The following is a 23,597-nucleotide window of genomic DNA, read 5'->3' as shown; positions in this document are numbered from 1 at the left end:
ATGAAAATATTATAAGGAAATGACATCATACATAAAACATATAATTGATTAAAACTAGGGAAATGAGCACTTAACTCCAAGTATCAATATTCTTGTGTTTCCTTTTCTTGTTTCATCAAGAGAGAATAACCAACAAACAGGCACTGGAAGTTCACATGATGTAATTCTCCAAAACAATCAGAATGAGAGGACTCCAAGGCAAAGTAGAAGGATAATTATGAGCTGCACCAAAATACATGGATTACAATTAGAATGGTGCTAGTGTTTCCCTTAGACATTTATATAATAGATAACAGAAATCAAAGATCTGGATTTCTATCTGTCTTCCAGCAGAACTTAGAGAAAATAGACCCACACACATACACACAGGAAGCAACATAGTTGTAAGTAAATCAGAGGCTTTAATTTCAGGATCATGTTATAAAAACAGAAGATACTTGCACTTCGAGAAAGGGGAGCAACCACACACACCCTGAAAGATCACTTTCAGTGAGTGTGAGGATACTGCAGAGTAGGGTAATCTGCTTGTGCCATGGAATCTTTGGGTCCACAGCAATGTTATATGAAAAGGTATTCATACATGAAGCAAGAAAACAATTATATCTAAGAAATATATGGAAAGGAATGCAAACAACATTGTATAAGAGAATTCTAAGTGAACAAAGATGGAAAGAATTTGCATAGACACAATCGCGTCCTCCTGGTTGTTTTGACAAGAGAAATCCAAAGAACTCATTAAAAAAAAGCCAAGCCTTAGGTACTGAGGAAGTATTACTTATACCAATGTGCAAACAGTTTTCCGCTTCAAGAACAGTTTGACAGCATCATACAGATAATTGATGTACATGATAATATAAAAGAGAAATTTATGCTCTAGCATTTAAAAACAATTGAGTAAAAGGCAGCATTGAAAGTGCACTGCTGAAGCAACTTTATTCTGACCTTCTGGGAAGAAGAGGATTATTTTTTTAAAGGTGATTTCAGACACTGTCCTGATATGAAGGTGGTTAGTGGTGCATATTTGGCTCTCTTTTCCCAATCAGTTATGTCCCATTACTGCTTCTCAATAAGGTGGTTATTCAGACATGTAGAAACGGTACATAAGGACTGCAATAATTGCTGCTATTGCGGGAATCACCCAGTTGGTCCATGAACTGGAAGAAACAGAAAATTACTTTCATTCAATATCCATTCACTTCAAAATGGGACTACTTGAAAACTAAACCTTTGTAAAGTTCATCATAACTTCTTCCAATAAATAGTGACAGGTCCCAAACTGGTTTATCAACACACCTCCAACCAAACATGGTGAAACTGTAGCGCTGAGTCATAAAATAAATCTTGAAATGGTTATTGCTAAAGAATAATGAAAATTTAGTGAAGTGTGAACTAAGTGAAGGCATCTCTGCATTGAACCCACAATTCTTGTACAATCTAAGCAAATTTTACTGAGCAACCAAACTGGTTCCAATGCTAACACAAAATAAGGTAATACTGAGCAAAGAAATTATTCTTCTAATGTCTTACAAGCAAAAGTCCAGTTGTATAAAATCTGAATCACACCCAAACAATTTAACAAAAGATTCCCAAGGCACAAGCACAGGCAAGCTTGTGATTACTAGTTATTGTTGGTACTGTTGTGTGTCTTTGGCACGTTACAGTCCGCCCAGAAGGGGCAGTCTCGTGCCGCTGCCGGTTGCTCCGCGAGGGAGCCGCAGCAGCCAAACCGCGCGGCTCCCTCGTGGAGCAAAAAGCCCCAAAATGGTGCTTCTTTCCACGGCATAGATATAACACCATGAGGCACCAATGGCGCACTCGCAGCAGCATATGCGCTGTGCAATGTGTGGACACAGCGCATCCGCTACATAAATATGGCGGCCCTCATGTGGAACGGGGTGCCGCCGTTTTGTACGGACTCGGTCCATATTAGGGTTAGGGGCATCCGGAAGGGACGTCCCTTTCTAACCCTAATACGGACCCAGTCCGTACTATAGGCCCATTTGTAACAGGCCTTTGTCATTGGTCTAGATAATATGTACAAGATCTGTATGGTTAATATGCCATATTCTATAGGTTCATTTAGGTTGCTTATATAGCATTGGTACAACCCATATCATATCAACCTCTATCATTGTAAGACGGTCTTTAACAGAAAAAAAGATCTTGAAGCAAAACCAAACACACAGACACAACTTTAAACATCCCAATTTCCAATGGACTGGATCTAGGTTTTGGCATGTGCAACTAGGCTGGTGGAAAGAACTTCCTCTCTTCACAACAGTTTGTGAGGAGGTCAGTGAACCATACTGAATAAATTATATGGGGGGGGGGGGGGAGAGGAGACCACTGTGGATCAAACAGGAGGGAGGGTCTTCCTTGAATGGTGCTCCTCTATCTACAGAACACTGACCTGGATCATGCAGTAATAATATTCAGCTAAGATGATCTAAACAGTCTTTAAAAAAAAAGACAAGAAAACAAGTGCATACAGTATAGGTGACTTAAATGAAAGCCATACAATACCTGGAATTAGACTCCACAGTGGTAATGTAAGGATCCTGAAAAACAAGGGTTCAAATTAGTTAGATTTCATTTGGGCACTGTTAACTATTCTTAACAAAACCATGTCATGAAATAGTTGACATGGTGTTTTTACCTATAGTTTCCTCACATTACCTTTGATATCCTGCAATGTCTCACCTCCCATCCATTTTATCTTATCATTACTTGATTACTCGATTGCTAATACACCAGTTTACTTTTCATTCACTGAATACTGCCAAGTAATTCTTAATATGAACACTATGTTATAAGCAAAATACACAGAGGATGTAGTGGAGTTGACACTAGCAAGGACAGAAAGCAAACCATTTGCCCTGCCAGGGTTAAAGCTTGCCAAACAGAATTTGGTCACTGCCCAAATACACCCTTGAATAATGAATTAGTTATATCAAACTGTTTATTAAAAATTACCTTCAAAGCATTTCCATTTATGAAACTGGAAGGCAAACCTCAATGCAATCAGTTTATTTGTTAACAAGAATAAAGCTGTCACTTGGAATAAGAAGCAATACCTAGAACAATTAAACAGCAGCTAAATAATCCATTCCAACATACAAGTACCTGTAAATTCAGAACACAAAACTGTGCCTTTATGCCATAATGCTCATCTAAATGAAAACTGATGGTAAACTAGTGCATGCAAACATTGTCACTTCAAAATTAAAATGTCAGAACTACACTCAAACACCTTTTCAATACTGAAATTGGAAAGCTGTCTTTAACTGTAGCTCAACATTATAAGTAAACTGGGTATCATTGAACTACCATACGTATACTTATGTACAAGTCAAAAAATGGCAATGTTGGCTGTTTGAGGTTTCCAGACCATGGCAGTGAGAGCTACACCCAGGGCTGGATCCTTCTCCACTGCCTGGCTTTGGACGCTTGCCCCTTGAGCCTCCTCCACCACCTAGCTTTGTCCCAAGGAAAGAGCCAGGGACAGTGGAGGAAGTGGAAAGGCAAACACTCACTCCTTGAGCCTCCTTTGCTGCCTGGCTTTGTCCCAAGGAGAGAACTGAGTGGCAGAGAAAGAAGAGGGGAAACACTGCCTGCCCACCCACTCTTCATTGTTTGCAGCCAGCCAGCTTGTCTCCTTCTCTACCTCCTCTTCTCCCATCTTCTGTGAAGAGGTAAGTGTGCTAGCTATAGACAACTGAGAGCAGGTGGATGGGTGGCAAAGCAGGACTGCCATGAGCCCTAACGTTTTACCTTTGCTTTACCCACAGGTCATGCCAAATTCCATAATTTTGCCCCCCCCCAAAAAAACCTGCTTATACTTATACATGATATCAACCTATACTCAACTATATACAGTAAGTCTAATATACAGAGCAGGTATGTAAGTCAACTCTTTTAAGGTACACCTCTGTTGTGATTCTAACATTTCTATCACTGCTTAGAGAACATTTACCTCTGGTTGTCTCTTTTTCACCACTCAAGGGAAAAGCACACATTGTGTATGAAGAAGGTTTTAGATTCCATTTCTGGCATATCCAATTAAGAGGATTTGCAATATTATCTAAGAAAGTATCTCTGTCTAAGTTTTCGGAGATCTGCTTGCAGTCAGAATAGATAAAGAGCTAAATGGACCAATAGTGCAACTTCGTATAAGATAGTTTTATATAATTACATGAAAGGCACTGTGGCATGCACACTCCACAGTTATCTGGAGATTTCCTTTAGAAGGGTGCATGGAATGTGCCAGTACAGTATGATTTTGTTTAAAATGCATCTCTTCAGAGAGTGTGAAACTGCATTTCCACTATTATAATGACCAGCCAAAAGGCTGCAAGAACAACAAACAACAAAAAATATCCACTGCAGAAACCATGTGTGAGAATAGAACAAAATCATAAATTGGCTATGGGGAAATTAACACACACAGTAAAGAAACTACTCAAGGTCTAATACAGTATTACACATACAAAACATATGAAGTTTCTCAAGATAAGATAGACCAAGATTTTTTTTTTTTCATTTTAGAACCAAATACAAAAGCCCTGGTGCATTAAAAACAGATACACTTTAAATTGTTTTCCACTTCACTTGAGTACCCTGCTTCGTGAAAAATCATGGTTTCCTTTGTAGAAAATCTAATTTTTACAAACTATAGAACTTATCCAAGAATGGTCCTGTGTGGACTCTTGCACAAATGTTCACAAAAAGCATTATCAACAACTCTCCTTCTTCTCATTCTACTTTAGCTCCCCAATATAACAAAACTATTTCCAGGCTAATCTAGATGCAAGACTAGATTAAAACATGTCAGCTATTATGTTTTCCTAGAGGAGCTTTTGTCTCCCACCTCTAGACTGGGGAATGACCTACCAAGAGAGATTAGACAGCTAAACATGCTGTTTGAATTTAAAACAATATTAAAGACGGATCTCTTCTGGCAGGCCTACTCAGTATAAATTTTAAATTGTTATTTTTTTAGTTTTATGTTTGGACTATATTAATGTGTCCTATGTTTATGTCTTAACTTACATGCCTTAAAGTTTTATGTGTTGTATGTTGTACCCTGCCACAGGGCTTGGGGAGAGGTAAGTAAGAAATAAAATTTATTGTTATTATTTCCATTCTGCAATTGTGTTCTCAGATTCAAAATATCCAGCGTCCAAATCAATAGAAAACCGGACGCATTACAACCTCGTAACTGTATGTTCCAAGATACACACACACCTCCAGGGATACATGGAACCACAGATAATAGGGGCCCCTATTATTTCCAATGAGATAAATGACTTCCAGTCCAAGCATATCAAGGAATCACACTGGAAGACCTAGAAATGCTATTTTTTTTTAGACATGGGTAAGTGAAACCACAGACACTGAATTCATGGATAAGGGTGTCATACTTTAGTCAACACCTGCATCTTTAAAGGCCTCTAATGACAACAGAGAGAGAGAGAGAGAGAAAGATTCTTTGGAACTATAAATCCAAACTACAGTCTTGCCATCTATCAAATCTGGAGACTTTATGACATATCAGAGCTGTAATAATTGTCTCAGTCTCATTCATTTAATAAGTTCTAGGCAAGACAGGATGTCTGGGACTTTACTGAACTGTTCCCGTATGTTGCTTCCTGACACTTCTGAACTGTCTCCCAAATACATTCAGATAATGCAAGATGACAAAGATGTTACTAATTATAACAGAACTGTTTTAAGGGTTTGAAGAAAAATGCTTACCGCTGGTTTCTGAATTTTTTCCCAATCATCCTGAAAGACACAAAGCACAGTAATAAGTAAAATGATCTAGAATACTTAATGTTACCAAGAGTAAAGCCATGTTCAGACATTACTTGCCAAAATTTCTTGAACAGAGTAATGACTAGCTTTGCCCTCTCCCCATCATCACTCTTTTCCACACAGAAATCAACCTGTCACTCACAGGAAGCTTTCCCACATGAAGAATATTCCTGATTAATTTTCTGTCCAAATAACTTTTTATTTTGTTCATTACAAAATCTCTGGTTTTTGGTTTCATTTCTACCATACTTCTCAGATGTAAGAAACATATGCTTTAGGTAGCACATGGTGCACCAGTTGGCAGGTCTCAATTAAGTATCTAATATACTCACAATTTTGCTTATACAGTTGGCCCTACCGACTCACGGTGGTTAGAGGTGAAAACTGAAGAATTCACAAATATTTTTAGCCCCCACAACCTTAACTCAGTCTATACTGTGGGCCTGCCATATCCACAAGGCTTTGGTTCTATGACCTCATACAGGTACTAATAAACAGGTGCTCAAGTCCTTATGTATAAAATGGCATAGGGTAGCAGCCCCCCACTATTTCATATACAGTGGTACCCCGGGTTACGAAAATAATTCGTTCCGCCGCCGCGTTCGTAACCCGAAATCCTTCGTAAGCCGAAAAAGCCATAGGCGCTAATGGGGAAAAGCCGCGATTTCGTGCGAAATAGCGCCGAAAAGCACCAAAAAAATTTTCGTAACCCGAAATAACCTTCGTAACCCGGAACAGTTTTTTCCTATTGATTTTTTTCGTAACCCAGAAATTTCGTAAGGCGGTGCTTTCGTATCCCGGGGTACCACTGTATAAGAACCTGAGCCCACGTACTATTTTATATATAACAACCTGCCTGCTTACCTCCACAGTCTGGTCGAGCAGTTTCAGTGCAGCAGCCATTTAATTATTGATAGCAAACTCAGTGAACTGATTGTATTTTTTGTAAAACATCATATACAGTGATGGTGCTATATAAATAGATGATGATGATGATGATGATGATGATGATGATGATGATGATGATGGCATTAATAGTAATAATAATAATAAAAATAAGGAGGCTGACCTAGATTTGTTTATATCAACATTATATGTGAAGTAGACAGATATCAGATAAAAAAAAATTGGCCTATGGACAGTATACTCACTGGGTGAAGTTCTCCTATAATGAAAGTATCCGAGAGTGACCTAGCATCTGTGGAATGGCCAACATCCTCAAAACTTTCTGTAGCATCACCTCCTGCTTGTTCCCGTAGGACTTCTTCACCACCAGGGTGCTGTAAGAGAATGGAAGATGAATATAGCAGCCTCTTTCTTATTTATCCTCTCACTCTTTTCGTTCCATAGGTACTGACAAAATCAGTGCGATCAGAGTCAAAATGAACAAAAGCCATGCTCTGTTCTGTTACCATGAAAGAGGAAACTGCTGAAATAGTAGGGACTTGTTGTGTGCCTTCAAGTTGTTTCCAACTTATGGTGACCCTATCACAGGGTTTTCTTGGCAACATTTGTTCAGAGGGGGGCTGGCAGTCACAATCCTCTGAAGCTGAGAGAGTGTGACTTGCCCAAGGTCACTCAGTGGGCTTCCATGGCTCAGCGGAGATTCAAACCCTGGTCTCCAGAGCCAGAGTCAAATGTTCAAACCACTCCACCAGGCTGACAAGTAGACTCCTCAACAAATCATTTAGAACAATGTCCCACTTCCTAATGGAAAAGATATGCATTGGCTGTAGAAGTTAAATCCCTTCCTCCACATTTAATTTAGACCAAAGGGAACTGGTAAAGTTTATTACTGGTGAGACATAAAAGAATCATGTTCTTAATTTCCTCCTTCCCTCCCCAGTACTTCTCCCACTAGAAAGTTCTCACACTTCTTACTGGCATTAAGCCCTTTGCCAGCCTTGCAAATACACCAACCATTCCAATCTTGAATTTGAGCCACCTACCTGTGTTGTAACCATATTTGATGCACAAAAGGGGAAGAATTAAATACTTAATCCATGTTATATGATATTATAAATGCCTTTCTGCCCCACTACTATAGTATTCATTATATAAACTTAAAAAACAAACAAATCCTGAATGAATCTTACAAAACTCAGGCTTAAAGAACTGGTTGTTGCAGAATGAATATCATGCAAGACCTCTCCTGTGGTTCTGAAGTCAAAGAGTGGCCTCTGTTGCAACTCAATAATGGAACAAGAACCGTGACCTGTTCTTAAAGCCATTTCACTAAAGATATACTGGTTCCTTGGTTGAAATGAAAAGCAAAGCATATTGACGGCCATATATAGGTAGGAAAGGAAACAATCAAGCAGTCTTTACAAATCCTATATACACTGCATCAGCTTTTTTCATTGTACTACGACTCCATATTCCCTATGCCAGTGGTTCCCAATCTTCCTAATGCCATGACCCTTTAATACAGTTCCTCATGTTGTGGTGACCCAAACCCATGAAATTATTTTTGTTGCTACTTCATAACTGTAATTAAATAGGTGTTTTCCAATGGTCTTAGGCGACCCCCATGAAAGGGTCATTCGACTCCCAAAGGGTCCCGACCCACTGCCCTAAGCAATCTTACCACTGGCTATATGGACTAGGGACGATGGGAACTGTATTACAATACATCTGGAAAGCACCAAATTGGGAAAGACTGCACTACATTCTCTAGCACTGCTTTCCTTCCCTAGGACTCTATACACAAAATCCTATTTCATCATCTCTAGGTCCATTTAGCAAGATTCAGCTTTTACACATGCCAATATAAACACAGCATGTGTAAGAAAATCATACCAAACCATACTTTAAAAAAATAATAATCAAGGAACAGTTTGAATATGGTCCAGCAATTATTTTGATGAATTGTAACATTTGCAAATTTCCAGTGTTTCTTCCAAAAATAAAATACTTGGTCTAAGAAAGTACACCGTGCTTATGCACAATGACTAAGCAAATGTTTGTAGACTAAAGATTACATGTGGCCACCAAGCCAGAATAAGGTTAAGGGAGTGCATGCAAAAGAGAGATTACACAAGACAGAATGCAAGTACAACTGACAAATCCTGCCCTTGAATCAGTTCTGATAGCTAACCATGCAAAGAAATGGACCAAAGGTCTAAGGCAGCAGCAGAAGTTGACTGCTTTGAGATTTAAACTGTATTTAGCCAAATGAATGCAGAAAACAAGTTGCACAGAGCTCACTTACAGAAAGGGATAAATCCACCCTCAAAAATCCCACTGCAATACAGGACAGAAGCTTAAAGTTATTTCATGGAGTGAACTCTTTTTAAAAACTGTGTGAGCCTCAAATCTTAAAATAAATTACAAGTGTGTTTTATATCACAATTTGAAAATGTGTTGCTCTGCATTATGGTCACAATCCCATTTTAGACCCATGAGAGATCTGTTTTTAACAAGAGGAAGTGAAGAGAAGTAATTTCCCATTCACTCCCTGTTTGTTTTTGTTTTTTTATAAAACTTCTACTGGACCTAAACTGTTTCAAGTTCAAAATGTAGTGGAACTGCACCCCATGTCTCCAGATGATTTTTTTTCGGGGGGGGGGGGGTTGAAAATTGTTTTTTACCCGGCTGGGCTCTAAACATGATAGATCCCCAGATGGCGTTGGTAATATTCTGGAGCAATTTATTTGGGTGAAAAAAATATTTCTTTTTTTACTCCCAAGCAGTTCTGGGGCTACAAAAATTGCCCTGGGGAGCCATACTTTGCCCACTCCAGACACAAAGAGTAAACAAATATTTTCTATCGGGAAAAAGTAGTCCTGAATAGACAGTCCCACTTGCACAGGGAAGTCTTTGCAGACACGATAATAAAAATTCCCTGTCATACACAAATACATGCACAATTAATAATTAAGCTTAAGATCTTGTCCTTTTCAAAATACTCACATATATGCCAACCCTTGCAATTCAAAACATTCACTAGATGTGCTCAGAGAGATAAGAAAAATATTCATCTTCATATTATGTCTGTTTCTAGCAATTCAAGAACATTAGCTATCTGTGTTTCTTCCCGTTGAAGATGATTTCAGCATTTTTACAAACTCATAAATAAAGTACTATCTTTGGAGTCGCTACTCCTGGACGATTCCAGGTGAGGGAGGATTATTGTTGACCAGCATACAACAGCTACAATACTGATCTCCATGAAGATCACCCAAGCGTCTGGGTAAATTTATTTAATTAAATAAAACAAAATACACAAAAGAGCACTATCATTATTGGCCAAACATGCACAAAACACATCATGTAAACTGGCCTTTTCATCAGGCAAAAGATGTTTAAAAAAATCCATACAGGATAGGAAAAGAAAAGTGTTTGTATTGGAGTTACAGGCCTACATTTTATATCATATGCTGTTTCTGCTGATGTTTAATTAGTATGGGGATCCCAATGCAGGCAGAGGCCACTTCACCCTTAGCCATATGGGGACCAAGACAGTAAAATGTAAACTCCATTAGCTGCAGTAAAGCAACTCTTCTTAGGATCCAGTAGTTGTTCTCTCTGTACTACATTAGATATCAGTACTAGAAATATGGATGGGCATTGGAGAAACAGTGTCAGTGATCTGAAACAGAAAGATCAGATTCACAAAATGTCCACAACTCAAAGCAGAAGCACAAGTCAAGATTCCAAGTTTGACTAACACTAATTATTCAGGAAGAAGGTGTACTTATAAGCAAATCCACAAAAGATGACATTGAGGGTTTTTAAGTACACCCCATATGCACATGGGTACAAAGGAAAGAAATAAATTTTTACAAACCCATGCATTAGATATGAAACAACTTAATTGCTTAAACACTGATTTTCTGGACCATGCCAACCACTACCATGTCAGGATGCACAGGGAAGCCATTGAAATCCACAAACACCTGGACAATTTCAACAGAAAAGAGGAAACCCTTAAAGTGAACAAAATTTGGCTACCAGTCCTCAGGAATAGCAAAATAAGGACTCAGCAAAGGCAAATGGGACACCATTCAGAGTCAGGGGCTTTCCCAGCAGATAATGACCACCAATTAGCAGACACTAATCCTCTTTTGCATTAGCCTCCCAGCCTGAGGCCGGCTATCAGCACAGAACAATACACATGCAAATCACTCCTGCATTCCCAGGCTCACACAGTATCTATACATCCAATTTTTTCCAGGCAAAGCATTCTCTGAAGATGCCAGCCACAGATGCTGGCGAAACATCAGGAAGAAACTCTTCTAGAACATGGCCACATAGCCCAAAAAACCCATAAAAAATTATGGATGCCGGCCATGAAAGCCTTCGACTTTACATTAATTGCTTAAACTCCCAGGGCATCACAATAATTACGCAATGGCAACATGTGTGCACACTAATGAGGAAAGTACAACAGGTTACAGCTCATTGCTGAGCATACACTTGGCTCAACTGAGATTGTTGCAATCTAACATGAGAATTTGTGCATTTCTACGAACTCATACAGAAAGTAACATCTTTGGAGCATCTGCTTCTGGGTGATTCCGAGTGAGGCATGATTACCATTGGCCAGCATACAGCAGTGACACTACAGATATCCATTAAGATCACCAAGCAGTTTGGACAAAGTTACACTTCTGCACAAATACTCTGCTTAGTTGTTACATCTGTATTCCGCTTTTAAAACAATTAGAACTCAAGTTAGCTTGAAGACATCCTTAAAAGACAGAAAGCATATTGTCCCACCAAAAATTACAAGCACAAGAGTAATCTTTTTAAACTTTATTCTTTTTAAACTGAGTGACGGCTGATGTACAAGAACAACACGAGTCTCTGGATGCATACACACAAGTGACTTTTCTGGAGGCTTGATGATGTGCTCAGGCTGTTTGTACATGGAGCTGCCAAAAGCAACACTCCTTAACTTTTCTATAATGCAATGGCAGGAATTTTTAATGTTAACTTTTGACCTACAGTCCACAGATCAGAATGGTGAAAGTGAGAGACTGCACGTACCCACCTCCTGCTGAACAACAGGCGTACAGATTACAGCTACTGACACACTCCATGCATTCATGTAGTCATATCCCCCCCCAACAATGTTTCTAATCAAGTGAGAAACAACACTGCTTTTTTCCTTGCAATTTCTCAAAAGCTAAAGCTTTCCTTCCACATCATGGACACCTATTACTCTTGCACAGAACTTCAGAATAATCTCATTTTTAAAATTATTTTCTTTCTGCGTAAACATTCCTGGGCTTATCCAGCACTGCTAAACTGAATGCTGCTTTGCTGGTCAATGACCGAATAAACTTTATTACATTACTGAATGCTGCCGTTTTGCACAGGATAATATTTCACATTACATTTGAGTGTGCTCTCAGGAATCACGCCCAGATCCATTACCAAGATTCAATGGGATAAGCAAACAAACTTCTAAAAAACAAATGAAAAGGCATCGTAAAACAGTTGCACAATCCATAGTCTAATCTCCAACATATACAGATTATCAGAAATGTTTTCAGTATGATTTATGAATTACTATTCAAAATGCAGCACAACAGCCAACTATGTGGAGATATGATCTAATTATAGTTCTGTATAACTTTATGTTCCTAACAGATATGTTCAATGCAATGTTATACCTCATCACGAATATCTAAAGGAATGCTGGCAGTAAACCATTTAAAAAAGAAGCAGCAGCAGCTTGCAAGTGGATTTCCAGAATTTCTAAGCGCAGGTACTTCTTTCTATTCAACATTTTTTTCTGGAAGAGTCATGATTCTATGAGCTCTATCTATAGAATCTCACTACAGATTTGAGGTCCTTGCTGGTCCATTCTACAAACCAGATAGTGTCCCATGCAAATGAGACATATCATTTTCACATACCCTTTAAATGGAGAAAACATTCACCTGTGACTGTACTATGAAGGATAAGACAAATAGTGTGAAGTTGTAATTTTTGTAACACGTTTCCAGTTATTACTGTGTTGTTTTATCTAGTGAAGAACCTCTCATAAGCTTTTCGGGAAATCGAAAATTGAATGTGACACTAGATAGCAACCACTATATAAAACTGATCCCATGACAGAATGTTATTTCTCCATCTGTTCTAGGTAGCAATGCAAAATGCAAAGGAAAGATTTATTCTTTTTGGAAGGGCGGGATATAAATAAAGATTTTATTATTTATTATTATTATTCCCCTTTGCTAAGTGTACAACAAGTGTACAAATGCAATATATCCAATTACATACAGAACTACAAGATTCTAAACTGAAAGAAGTTTACATAGGCATCTTCGTCAAACTCATAATAATAATAAATAATGAAACTTTTATTTTTATTCCTCTTTTCTGTGACGAGACAATCAAAGCGGCTCACAAAACATTAAAATATCCATATTCAATATTATATCTCAACACACACAGACCTTAAAAGAGGATTAAACATGATACAATTAAAACTGGAGATCAAAATATCTGTTAATATTACAAGAGAACACCTATCTGGTAACACCTCCACATATTCAAATTTTCCAAAAGAGACAGCACCCAGTAAGACAAAGGAACAGAAAGTCCAGATTAAGGAAAAAGCACTGGGTGTTTCAGACACATTGTGCTAATCCAGGACTTAACCCATGAAGATCCAGGAACAAACCATATTAGGAGGTAACACCCCAGAGGACAGGATCAAAATTCAAAATGACGTGAATAGACTAGAAAGTTGCGCCACAGCTAACAAAATGAACTTCAGCAGGGAGAAATGTAAGGTACTGCTCTTAGGGTGGAAAAATAAAATGCACAGATATAGGATGGGGGACACCTGGCTGAACGAGACTGGGATCTGGGAGTCCAAGTAGACCACAAGTAGAACATGAGTCAACAGAGCGATGCGGCAGCTAACAAAGCCAATGCGATTTTAGATTGCATCAATAGAAGTATAGTGTCTAGATCAAGCGAAGTAATAGTGCCACTCTATTCTGCTCTGGTCAGGCCCCACCTGGAACATTGCAATGCACTGGGCACTACAATTTAAAAAGGATGTTGAAAAACTGGAACGTGTCCAAAGGAGGGCAACAAAATGGTGAAAGGTCTGGAAACCATGTCCTATGAGGAACGACTTAAGGAACTGGGGATGTTTAGCCTGGAGAAGAGAAGATTAAGAGGTGATATGATAGCCCTGTTTAAATACTTGAAGGGATGTCATATTGAGGAGGGAGTTGACTTGTTTTCTGCTACTTCAGAGACTAGGACCCAGAGCAATGGATGCAAACTACAGCAAAAGAGATTCCACCTCAACATTAGGAGGAACGTCCTGACAGTAAGGGCTATTCGACAGTGGAACACACTCCCTCGGAGTGTAGTGGAGTCTCCCTCCTTGGAGGTCTTTAAGCAGAGGCTGGATGCCCATCTGTCGGGGATGCTTTGACTGAGAGCTCCTGCATGGCAGGGGGTTGGACTGGATGGCCTTTGTGGTCTCTTCCAACTCTATGATTCTATGGGGAAGTCCCGGGAATGGTTGATTGCTAGAGCATTCCTGGATTTTCATGGGTTAAATCCTGGATATGGCGATGTGTCTGAAAATTTTCAATGCGATAGCTCAACTTTGCCGGGAATATACCTTCTTCTTCCCCGATTTTCCCCATGTGATAATCTCCTATGTTTAGTCATCTTGGCTTCTAGGGAGAGGTTAGGTTTCACTTGCTCCATTTCTTTGTCTTTTCAGCAATCCATTATCTGTGGAACTCTTCTACATATGAGCCATGTTGTGAATATGGGTGGATGTTAATACCATCAGGTGACAGTACAATAAGTTAAGAGACTACCTTGATATGCAAGGTCAGAGCTTTCCCTTATGATATCCCTGGAGTGTTAAAAGCACTCCTCTCAGAGATGAAATCAAGTTCCACTCTCTTTGTTTTTGCAAAGGATGTGGAGGCCCATTTCTTTAAACTGACCTTTACAACTGATGATTGTAATCACTGTGATGGTTTTATTGTCTAACATTTTTGTAAAAAGAATTAAATTTGTTAACTGCAGAGAGACAGAAGATGGATGGATGGATAGACAGCTAGACAGACAGACAGCATAAAAATGTAATCAAGTAAATAAATAGTACAGGCAGGCGGAGCAAAAAATTAGAACATTATCACTAGCACATGGAAGACAGACAGGGCAAAACACACTTTAAAATAAATCTGCCCACAAACCCCTTCCTATTCTGTAAGATCATATGGGAAAGCACTTTTCCAGATGTCACAAAAGTAACAAAGCTATATCTACAAATGCCAAGAACAAGATCCTCAGGTACTAGCACCACAGTTATGCAATGCACTAATCTAATCTGGTTTGAAAGCTACTCCCTGTGAACTATAGACTTAATGAAAGTCTGAACTAATTTGGCAACATCCTTATATTGTTCTTAGCACTAGAGAAAGTGCACTTAGCACTAGAGGAATTAACTGAGTATTTCACAACTGGTTAGAAACAGGTTTCGTGTTGTTTTTTGTTTTTTAACTGTCTATGAGTACAGTAGGCCCTTGGTATCTACTGGGGTTTGGTTCCCAAATCCTCCATGGACAGCAAAATCTGTGGATGCTAGTCCCATTATATGCAATGGCATGGTAAAATGGTGTCCTTTACATAAAATGGCAAAATCCAGGTTCGCTTTTTGGAATTTGTATTTTTAAAAATGTTTTCAAGCTGTGAATAGTTGAATCCATAGATAAAGATTCCATGGATAAGGTGGTCCAACTGTATTTGCATTTTAATAACTGCTTTTGTATTTAACTTGCTTTTATAGTTCTATGTACAGTGCATTAGGCTCTCTCTCTCTCTCTCTTTGGTAGAAAAGCAGCACTCAAATTTTATTAACAAATGAATACACACTGAAGACTTTGTACTTGATGACAGTGCAATAAGTTTATCCAGGGCCAACTCTGCCATTAGGCAATGCTAAGTGGCCATCTGAGGCTGCATCTACACTGCAGAAATAATGAAATTTGACAACACTGTAACTGCCATGGCTCCATCCTACAGAATCCTTGCAGGACTCTTTAACAGAAGGCTAGAAAGCATGTAAAACTACAAATTCCAGTATTCCATAGGATGGTGCTACAGCACTTAAAATGTTGTCAAACTGCATTTTTTCTACAGTGTAGAAGCATCTTAACTCAGCAAAGGACCAGAAGAAACAAAATTGCTCTTCCACACTATGAAGGACCCCTGCAATTCTAGATAACTGTTACTGTTTTCTATGTTCTCCGGAGCACATCCACCCAGGAATTAGTGGGTTCTGAGGATTCCTCTGGACTGCTCACCCAAATGCTGCCTCTGAGGGCAAAAGCCCAGCTTTTGGAAAAGATGTGGATCAGCAGAAAACAGTATACTCAATCAGGCTCCCCACAGAGTACCTGCATCTGTTATCTGAACCACAAATAGTGGTGACAAATAGAAGAGGGGGGATTGGAGCAGTAACAGCATGATGCGAGACAATGGGGCTGAATAGGTTGGCGAGAAATGCTGGCATGGGGACAGAAGGTAAGTGGCGTTCGCATGACACAGGCCCCAATTCCGCCCCCATGCATGACGACATGTGCCTCACCACACAGCGGGCGGCGTCATGACACTCCTCTGGTGCTGCGTCCAGATGATGCAGAGCCAAAGGAGTGCAGAAAAGCTGTGGCGCCGGCAACTATGGTGCCCTTTCCACGGCTCAGAAAGAAGCCGCTTTTTGTGGCTCCTTTTTGCACCATGTAAAGGCCAGTTCAGAGCCATGTCATGCGGCTGCCGTGGCCCCAATCTGGAAAAGAAAGAGGCAGCTGCTTTTCTTTGAAGATGTGGAAGAGCTTGCACAACTCCTCTGTATAACTCTGACTTAGCTACAGAAAAAGTTCAACATTTTATTTGATAAGAAGAACCTTATATCCCTCTATAAAAATTCCATGTCTCAGGCTTCTTTGCACCACAAGAATGCTCAAACAAAAGAGATCAATGTCAACACAACCATTTCACCAATAGGAAATTTAAATTGCAGTCCTGAAGCAGGATATGCATTAGGAAGCTTCAGAATAGGAGTAGGTTACCAACGTGTACAATGCCAGTGGTCTACTAGTATTAAATGTCAGAAGAGTTTCAAGTATTGCAGTCCGGCAGGTGAAAGTGTAGTAGGCAAACAAGTTAGTCTTCTTTAGCTACCGCAGAAGGGTGGTTCTATATGCCAATGACAGTACTATATGAGAAACATAGCTGAACCCATGCTGTTTAAAACCTATCCAGACTCATATTTTCCAAAGTCACATTACAGCCATTTGGCAGAAGCACTGATCAACAAAGTCCTTTTCCTCCATAGCACCCAGCACACAAACTCCTTGTTTAAAACAAAAGAATTATACAAGCATAAAGGAAAAAAAATTATTTGTAAGGAGTTCCTGTTTTAACACCCCATTTGGTGCAACAAGATCACACCACTGACAAAACTTCACCGGGCGTGCACAAACATAGCATAATGCATTTATTACACTGAAACAATCCATCTAGGTATGCAACTTGGCCCACCAAGACTGAATAAAAGATAGTGTCACTTAAAAAGGTTGAAGTGTAATGCTATTCAAAATAACGGCTGCTTCCTGTAATTATTACTCTTCCAATAGACAGTGTAATGTGTGTGTGTATGTGCTACATTTTAATTAGTACACTCATCCCTCCATGTTTGTGGCTTTCACTTTTGCAGATTTGATTATTCACAGATTTCATTAATATGTTCTCTCTAGGTCCTCCAGCACAACTCTATGGTCAACTTTAACCAAATGTTGCACTGAAGGACCTAGAGATTCCTAGAGAGAACACTTCACTAGGCATTTGTAGTTCCTCCAGCACAATTCTATGGTCAATGTCTGGTTGATGTTGACCACAAATTTTCACTGGAAGACCTAGAGATTCCTAGAGAGGTTTTTGTTATTCGCGGTTTTTCCACATTCACGGGGGTCCTCTGCCCCTAACCCTAGCGAGTGTATTACGTTTCTACATACATTGACATATGTTTCCATTTTAATTAGCATTTTAATATTAGTTGACATTATGCTCTGTTGTTGTGTGCCTTCGAGTTGTTTCCAACTTATGGTGACTCTAAGGCAAGCCTGTGCAAGATATGGCCCAGGGGCCACATGTGGCCCACCAAAGGATTTTGGATGGCCCACAAGGATGTGGAAGGACTTCAAGCCTCCTCCACCTCTCAGCCTGCTCCTGAGGAGAGTGACATGAAAAGGAGAAGAAGGTAGAGTGAATATTTTTTTATGGGTTTTTCTGGCTATGTGGCCATGTCCTAGAAGAGTTTATTCCTGATGTTTCACCAGCATCTGTGGCTGACATCTTCAGAGAATGCTGGCATGGAAGAGAGTGGTGGATATATATATATATATACTGTAGGTAGGCAGGAGTGATTTCCATGTTAATCTGTGTATTATTCTGTTGTTGATGGCAAGGCCTGGGGGGGGGAGGTTATGCAACTATGGATGCCAGCCATGAAAGCCTTCGACTTCACAGGTAGGGTGAATGTTTGCTCTGTAAGGCTCCTCCGCTGCTCAGCATTCACCTGAGGAAAAGGCTAGGTACAGGAGGAGGGCAAGCAAACGCTTACCCTGCAAGTTTCCTCCTCTGCCCAGCTTTCTCCTGAGAAAGACAGGCAGCAGAGGAGGAAGAATGGCAAAAGCTCGCCCCTCAAGGCTCCTCTATTGCTCCTCTCCCATTGGAGAAGTCCAGGCTGTGAAGGAGAAGAACAGAGAAGGCTCCTCTACCACTCAGCTTTATCCTGGAGAGAGGGCCAGGCAGAGGAGGAGGATGGAATTGATATTAATTAATTCTAATTAATATTTAATTAAAACCTACCTGCGGCCCGAAGAAGTTTAGCCTATTTTAACTTTGGCCCCTACCTACTGCCAAGTTGTGCAGATCTGCTCTAAGGCAACCCTATCACAGGGTTTTGTGGGGCTGGGGTATGTGACTTGTCAAAGTTCATCCAATAGATTTCCATGCTTGAGTGGGGGAATTGAAGCCTGATCAAGTTTTAGTCTGACTCAAACCACTAAGCCACACTGGCTCTTACACTTGTTTGTGTGCTGTGCACCTTCAAGTTGCTTTCCACCCTATGGCAACCCTATCAAGGGGTTTTCTTGGCAAGATTTGTCCAGAGGAGGTTTGCCAATTGCCATTGCCTTCCCCTGAGGCTGAGAGCATGTGATTCACGCAATGTCACCCAGGGGGTTCATGGCTGAGTGGGGAATTGAACCCATTCGTTTATTTGGGAATCGTAATGCAAAGACTCAAGAGACCTACGATCTAATAAGCACCCTTCCCCAAACTGCTACTCCCCAGCTGTTCTGAACTACAATTCCCATTATCCTTGATCAACAGAAAGTTGGCAGAGGATGCAATGAATCCAGTTCGTTATTCTGAACAGCTCCACATACCGAACATCTATTTATCAAAATAAGACCGGCACACAAGGCTTTATCCTTGAGCAACTGATAAGGGAGGAATGGATTATCATCATTTGATAGCCAGATTTCTGCTTGCTCCGCAATCAAGTTTTGCAATGCTGTTCTTCCAAGTTAAACCAGTTCACATCAACTTGTGCAAATGGTCTCTCCTGTTATACAGTATACAGAAAAATGCATGCTGCTGAAATCAATGCTGTGCTAAACATTCCCATTTCACAAAAAGCCTAAGGAGGAAAAAGACACTCACTCCACCAAACCTTTAAAACAAAGGAAATGAAAATCTGGGAAACAGTACTGTAGACAATTTTCAGGGGATATTAAGAGAAAACAGCTTCTTGACCTTTGAACCAGTAACACATCCAAGTTCCAGACTTCCAGGGTGATCAGATGTCACAAGGCACCGCAAAATGGAGGGCATTATCAAAGAAAAGCTAAAGACACTCAATATAAATATAAATGTCTGCTTCCTAGTCGTGCACAAAATGGAGGACATTTTGGAATTCCTCCTGGACAGAAGGCTGGAAAAGGAGGACATCTGGTCACCCTGAGTTGATAAGTTTGCAGACCCTATTCTCTAGCAACAGAGAGCCAATGTGGTGCAGTGGTTTGAGCACTAAATTACAATTCTGTGGAGACCAGGGTTCGAATCCCTGCTCGACCATGTAAACTCACTGGGCGACCTCTCAGCCTCAGAGGAGAGCAACAGCAAATCCGCTCTGAAGAAACCTGCCAAGAAAAGCCATGATAATAAGTTCACTTTAGGGTCGCCACAAGTTGGAAACGACTTTGAAGGCACACAAGAACAACAACAATTCTCCAGCAGAGCATACAGCTCTGGCTTTAGATTATCTATTTAAATTTTGTATGTTTTATAAATTTTATATTTATATTTTTTTTAAATACTATTTTTAACTGTAGACTTTTAATGTGTTTTCTATGTATCTGTTAGCTGCCTCGGGTCCCACTTTGGGAGAAAGGCGGGATTAAAAATAAAATAAAAATATAAAACAGATTACAGCTGGCATGCCAAGTCTCACAGAGCCACACACAGACATCCTGCAGGAGAAGGTGGCCAGAGGTCCTCCTTTTCCAGGACACGTCCTCCGTTTCCCCACCTTCTGTCCAGGAGGCATTCCAAAGGGTCCTCCATTTTGGAGCATCACCCAGAATCATGGATTTATATTTATAGGAGTGTTGTTTTGTTTTAAAGCCCTGCATTTTGCAATGCCCCACAAAAACTCCAACTCCCAGAATTCCATAGCCTTGAGCCAAGACGCATTTAAAGCGGCGCCAAACCGGGTTATCTCTCCAGTGTGGATGCAGCCCAAGAGCCTTGCAGAGACCGCCAGCTCCTTGCTTCTTTCTATGCACATCTACTCGCCTCCTCCAGGAACTTGGTGAGGTCATAGATTCGGTTGTGGATGATGATCCAGGTGCTCTGGCTGTGGTTGTGCTTCTGGATCTCTTCGAGGGTGTAATACTGGCCCCGCCAGGGCTCCTTCTGCTCGGACTTGGCCGCCTCGACCATGGCCTCTGCTCTGCACTAGCCTGGCGCGAGCCCAGCGATCCCGACTCCCGGGCTGCGTTCTACCGATCGAACCTTCAGCGCCTCCAGATTCCAAGCGTAGAACTCTGACCCGGGGATCCTCCTCAGTCCTTTCCTTTCCTCCCTCCTAGCGCATGCGCACTACCAAAACACACCTTCTTTCTCCCCCCCCTCCACTTCCCGTTTCTCATTGGCTGTGTAGCAACCAATTGACAAAGTTGGTCCAAGGCCTCCCTTTTGTGGGCGTGGCCTTTGTCTTTCCCCGCCCACAAAATTCCAAGAAGTGGCCCAGTGAATCCTGGGAGTTGTAGTTTATTGTGGCACCAGAGCTCTCTGACAGAGAATAACAATAATAATTAATAATAATAGATTATATTTATATCCTGCCTTTCCAGAAGGATCAAGAAGGCGGGTTACAATGGCTCAAAAAGAGGTTTTTTTAAAAGTATTTTTCTTTACCTTTTTCTATGGTGTTTTGTTTTTGCTTTTATTTGTTTTATGTTTTTAATTGTGAAACACACTCTGACTCCTATTTGTAGCAGGGAATAAACTGAATAAATAAATACTCTATTTGTCACTATCAATGACTTTTATCCTTTAATTGCACATTTGTGTCAATAACCTACGATAATTTACTACCGTGTTTCCCTGAAAATAAGACACTGTCTCATATTTATTTTTGCTCAAGAAGAGGCACTATGGCTTATTTTCAGGGGATGCCTTATTTTTATTAAGTATGGTACAACAATCTACATTTATTCAGATATAGTTAAGTTGTCTTCTTCTGGAACATCGTCATAACTCTCCAAACCCAGAATTTCCATCCTGAATTCCTTGCGACTCCATTTCCTTTAGAAACAGGCAAACAGGGTACACTGGTACCCCGGGATACGAATGCGCCGCGTTACAAAATTTCCGGGTTACGAAAAAAATGTATTTAAAAAAACTGTTCCGGGTTACGAATGTTTTTTCGGGTTACGAAAAAAAATTTGGTGCTTTTCGGCGCTATTTCACACCAAATCGCGGCTTTTCCCCATTAGCGCCTATGGGTTTTTCGGCTTACGAAGCCTTTCGGGTTACGAAAGCGGCGGCGGAACGAATTATTTTCGTAACCCGGGGGAGCCCTGTATTATACAACTAGTGTATGCTGGGAGAAGATCAGAATCACCAAATTAACTGCAGAGAAGCTATTTTATCTATCTTAAAAAATTATAACCCACCTACCATTCAAGCCTAATGTATACATGTATATATATGGCCAGTTGTCCACGTTTGCGGCTTTGACTTTTGCGGGTTTGATTATTTACGGATTTGATTAATATGTTCTTTCTAGGAATCTCTAGGTCCTTCAGTGCAACTTTTGGTCAAAGCTGACCATAGAGTCACACTGGAGGACCTAGAGATTCCTAGACAAAACATTTTGCTAGGCATTTGTAGGTCCGCCAGTGCGATCCTATGGTTATCATCTGGCAGATGTTGACCATAGAGTTACTCTGGAGTACTTACAGATTACTAGAGAGGTGTTCTTTCGGGTTAAAAGAAATGGATTTTTATTTGCGGTTTTGGCACTTTCACAGGGGTCCTGCACCGTATACATACTGTATTTCAATTGTTTTTGTTCATGTACAATTCAATTATCTTTGAGTTTTTGTTTATCCTCTAACAAAAAAGCAATAGATGAGTTGTGCCTCAAGCACTGGAATTACCATCAGAGAGTAATGAGAAATGTGTGTGACACAACTGTATAGACATCTTAGCCAAAGACAATTAAAACTGAGTTCAGTACATCTTATTACAAGCTTCTCTTTTCCCCCATGCCAGGCATATGCCGCATATCTGTCCAACAACACTCCTCCACTGTTTGTTTCTGTACTTTCATCTTTTCCTGCAAGACACAAGACCTGTAGAGAACAGGACAAACAACTGCAGTGTCCTAAAAGTGTGAGCAATATTTCCAGTATATGCCCTAGTGTTCCCTTGTGATGCAACCAAAGGAGAGAATCAGTGAAGTACAGTACTTCTATTGAGCTTGGTCTGATATGGTTTGAGTGTTGCACTATGACCTCAATTCCCAGCTCAGCCATGAAAACTGCTGGGTGTCCTTGGTCAAGTCACATGCTCTCAGCCTCAGGGGAAGGCAATGGCAAACCTACTCTGAACAAATCATGCCAAAAAAAAAAAACCATGCTAGGTTCACCTTAGTGTCCCCCTATGCCAAAAATGACTTGAAAGCACAACAAAAATGTCTGCTAGTACAACTAGAATGGGAGGATACAGTTGATCTATGTCTCATCATCAGGCACAGAGAAACAAGTTTAATATGACAGAATCAAGATATTTCATCAATTATCTTTGCTGTCATAATATTATTCTGCACGTTTATGACTTCACTACAGTGACATGGTCAGTCCAAGTCTGGGAACTGAATGGGAGTTTCAGAAGGAATTTGGATCGTAAAGAAGAGCCAAGGAATTTAAATAATCCAAAATTTTGGTTGAATGATCACTGTTTTGATTTGAAGGCAAAGGCTTTCACGGCCGGCATCCATAGTTTTTTGTGGGTTTTACAGGCTGCTATGTGGCCATGTTCTAGAAGAGTTTATTCCTGACATTTCACCAGCATCTGTGGCTGGCATCTTCAGAGAATGCTTGCCTGGAAAGGAGTTGGGTATATGTCTACTCTGTGAACCTGGGAAGGCAGGAGTGATTTGCATGTGTATTGTTCTGTTGCTAATGGTAGGCCTCAGGGTAGGAGGGTCTGCA

General features: G+C 40.3%; 1 protein-coding gene across 2 annotated transcripts; it reads right to left on the bottom strand.

Annotated features, from left to right (window-relative positions):
* Positions 1-381: 381 nt before the first annotated feature.
* Positions 382-20,978, bottom strand: LOC121928193 (cytochrome b5). 2 transcript variants are annotated; one of them, XM_042462567.1, is made up of 5 exons: positions 20,671-20,975; positions 6,966-7,094; positions 5,755-5,784; positions 2,524-2,558; positions 382-1,154 (listed from the first exon to the last, which is right to left on the bottom strand). In XM_042462567.1, the coding sequence occupies exons 1-5, from the start codon at positions 20,815-20,817 to the stop codon at positions 1,076-1,078; spliced, it is 420 nt and encodes a 139-aa protein (XP_042318501.1). In that variant the 5' UTR covers positions 20,818-20,975; the 3' UTR covers positions 382-1,075. The 2 variants fall into 2 exon arrangements, with proteins under 2 accessions (XP_042318501.1, XP_042318502.1); XM_042462568.1 differs by lacking the exon at positions 5,755-5,784 and having other exon boundaries at positions 20,671-20,978.
* Positions 20,979-23,597: the final 2,619 nt, after the last annotated feature.

Source organism: Sceloporus undulatus, chromosome 4 (assembly GCF_019175285.1).
Source record: "Sceloporus undulatus isolate JIND9_A2432 ecotype Alabama chromosome 4, SceUnd_v1.1, whole genome shotgun sequence".
Taxonomy (NCBI): Eukaryota; Metazoa; Chordata; class Lepidosauria; order Squamata; family Phrynosomatidae; genus Sceloporus; species Sceloporus undulatus.
This window is presented reverse-complemented; position numbering and strand designations above follow the sequence as displayed.

Excerpts from the sequence above, each read along its gene's own strand:
- LOC121928193 (XM_042462567.1), bottom strand. The coding sequence starts at position 20,817 with ATGGTCGAGGCGGCCAAGTCCGAGCAGAAGGAGCCCTGGCGGGGCCAG. Across the intron at positions 2,559-5,754 it reads AAAAAATTCAGAAACCAGCG|GATCCTTACATTACCACTGT; the intron begins GTAAGCATTTTT and ends CTTGTTTTTCAG. Across the intron at positions 1,155-2,523 it reads ACTGTGGAGTCTAATTCCAG|TTCATGGACCAACTGGGTGA; the intron begins GTATTGTATGGC and ends TGTTTCTTCCAG.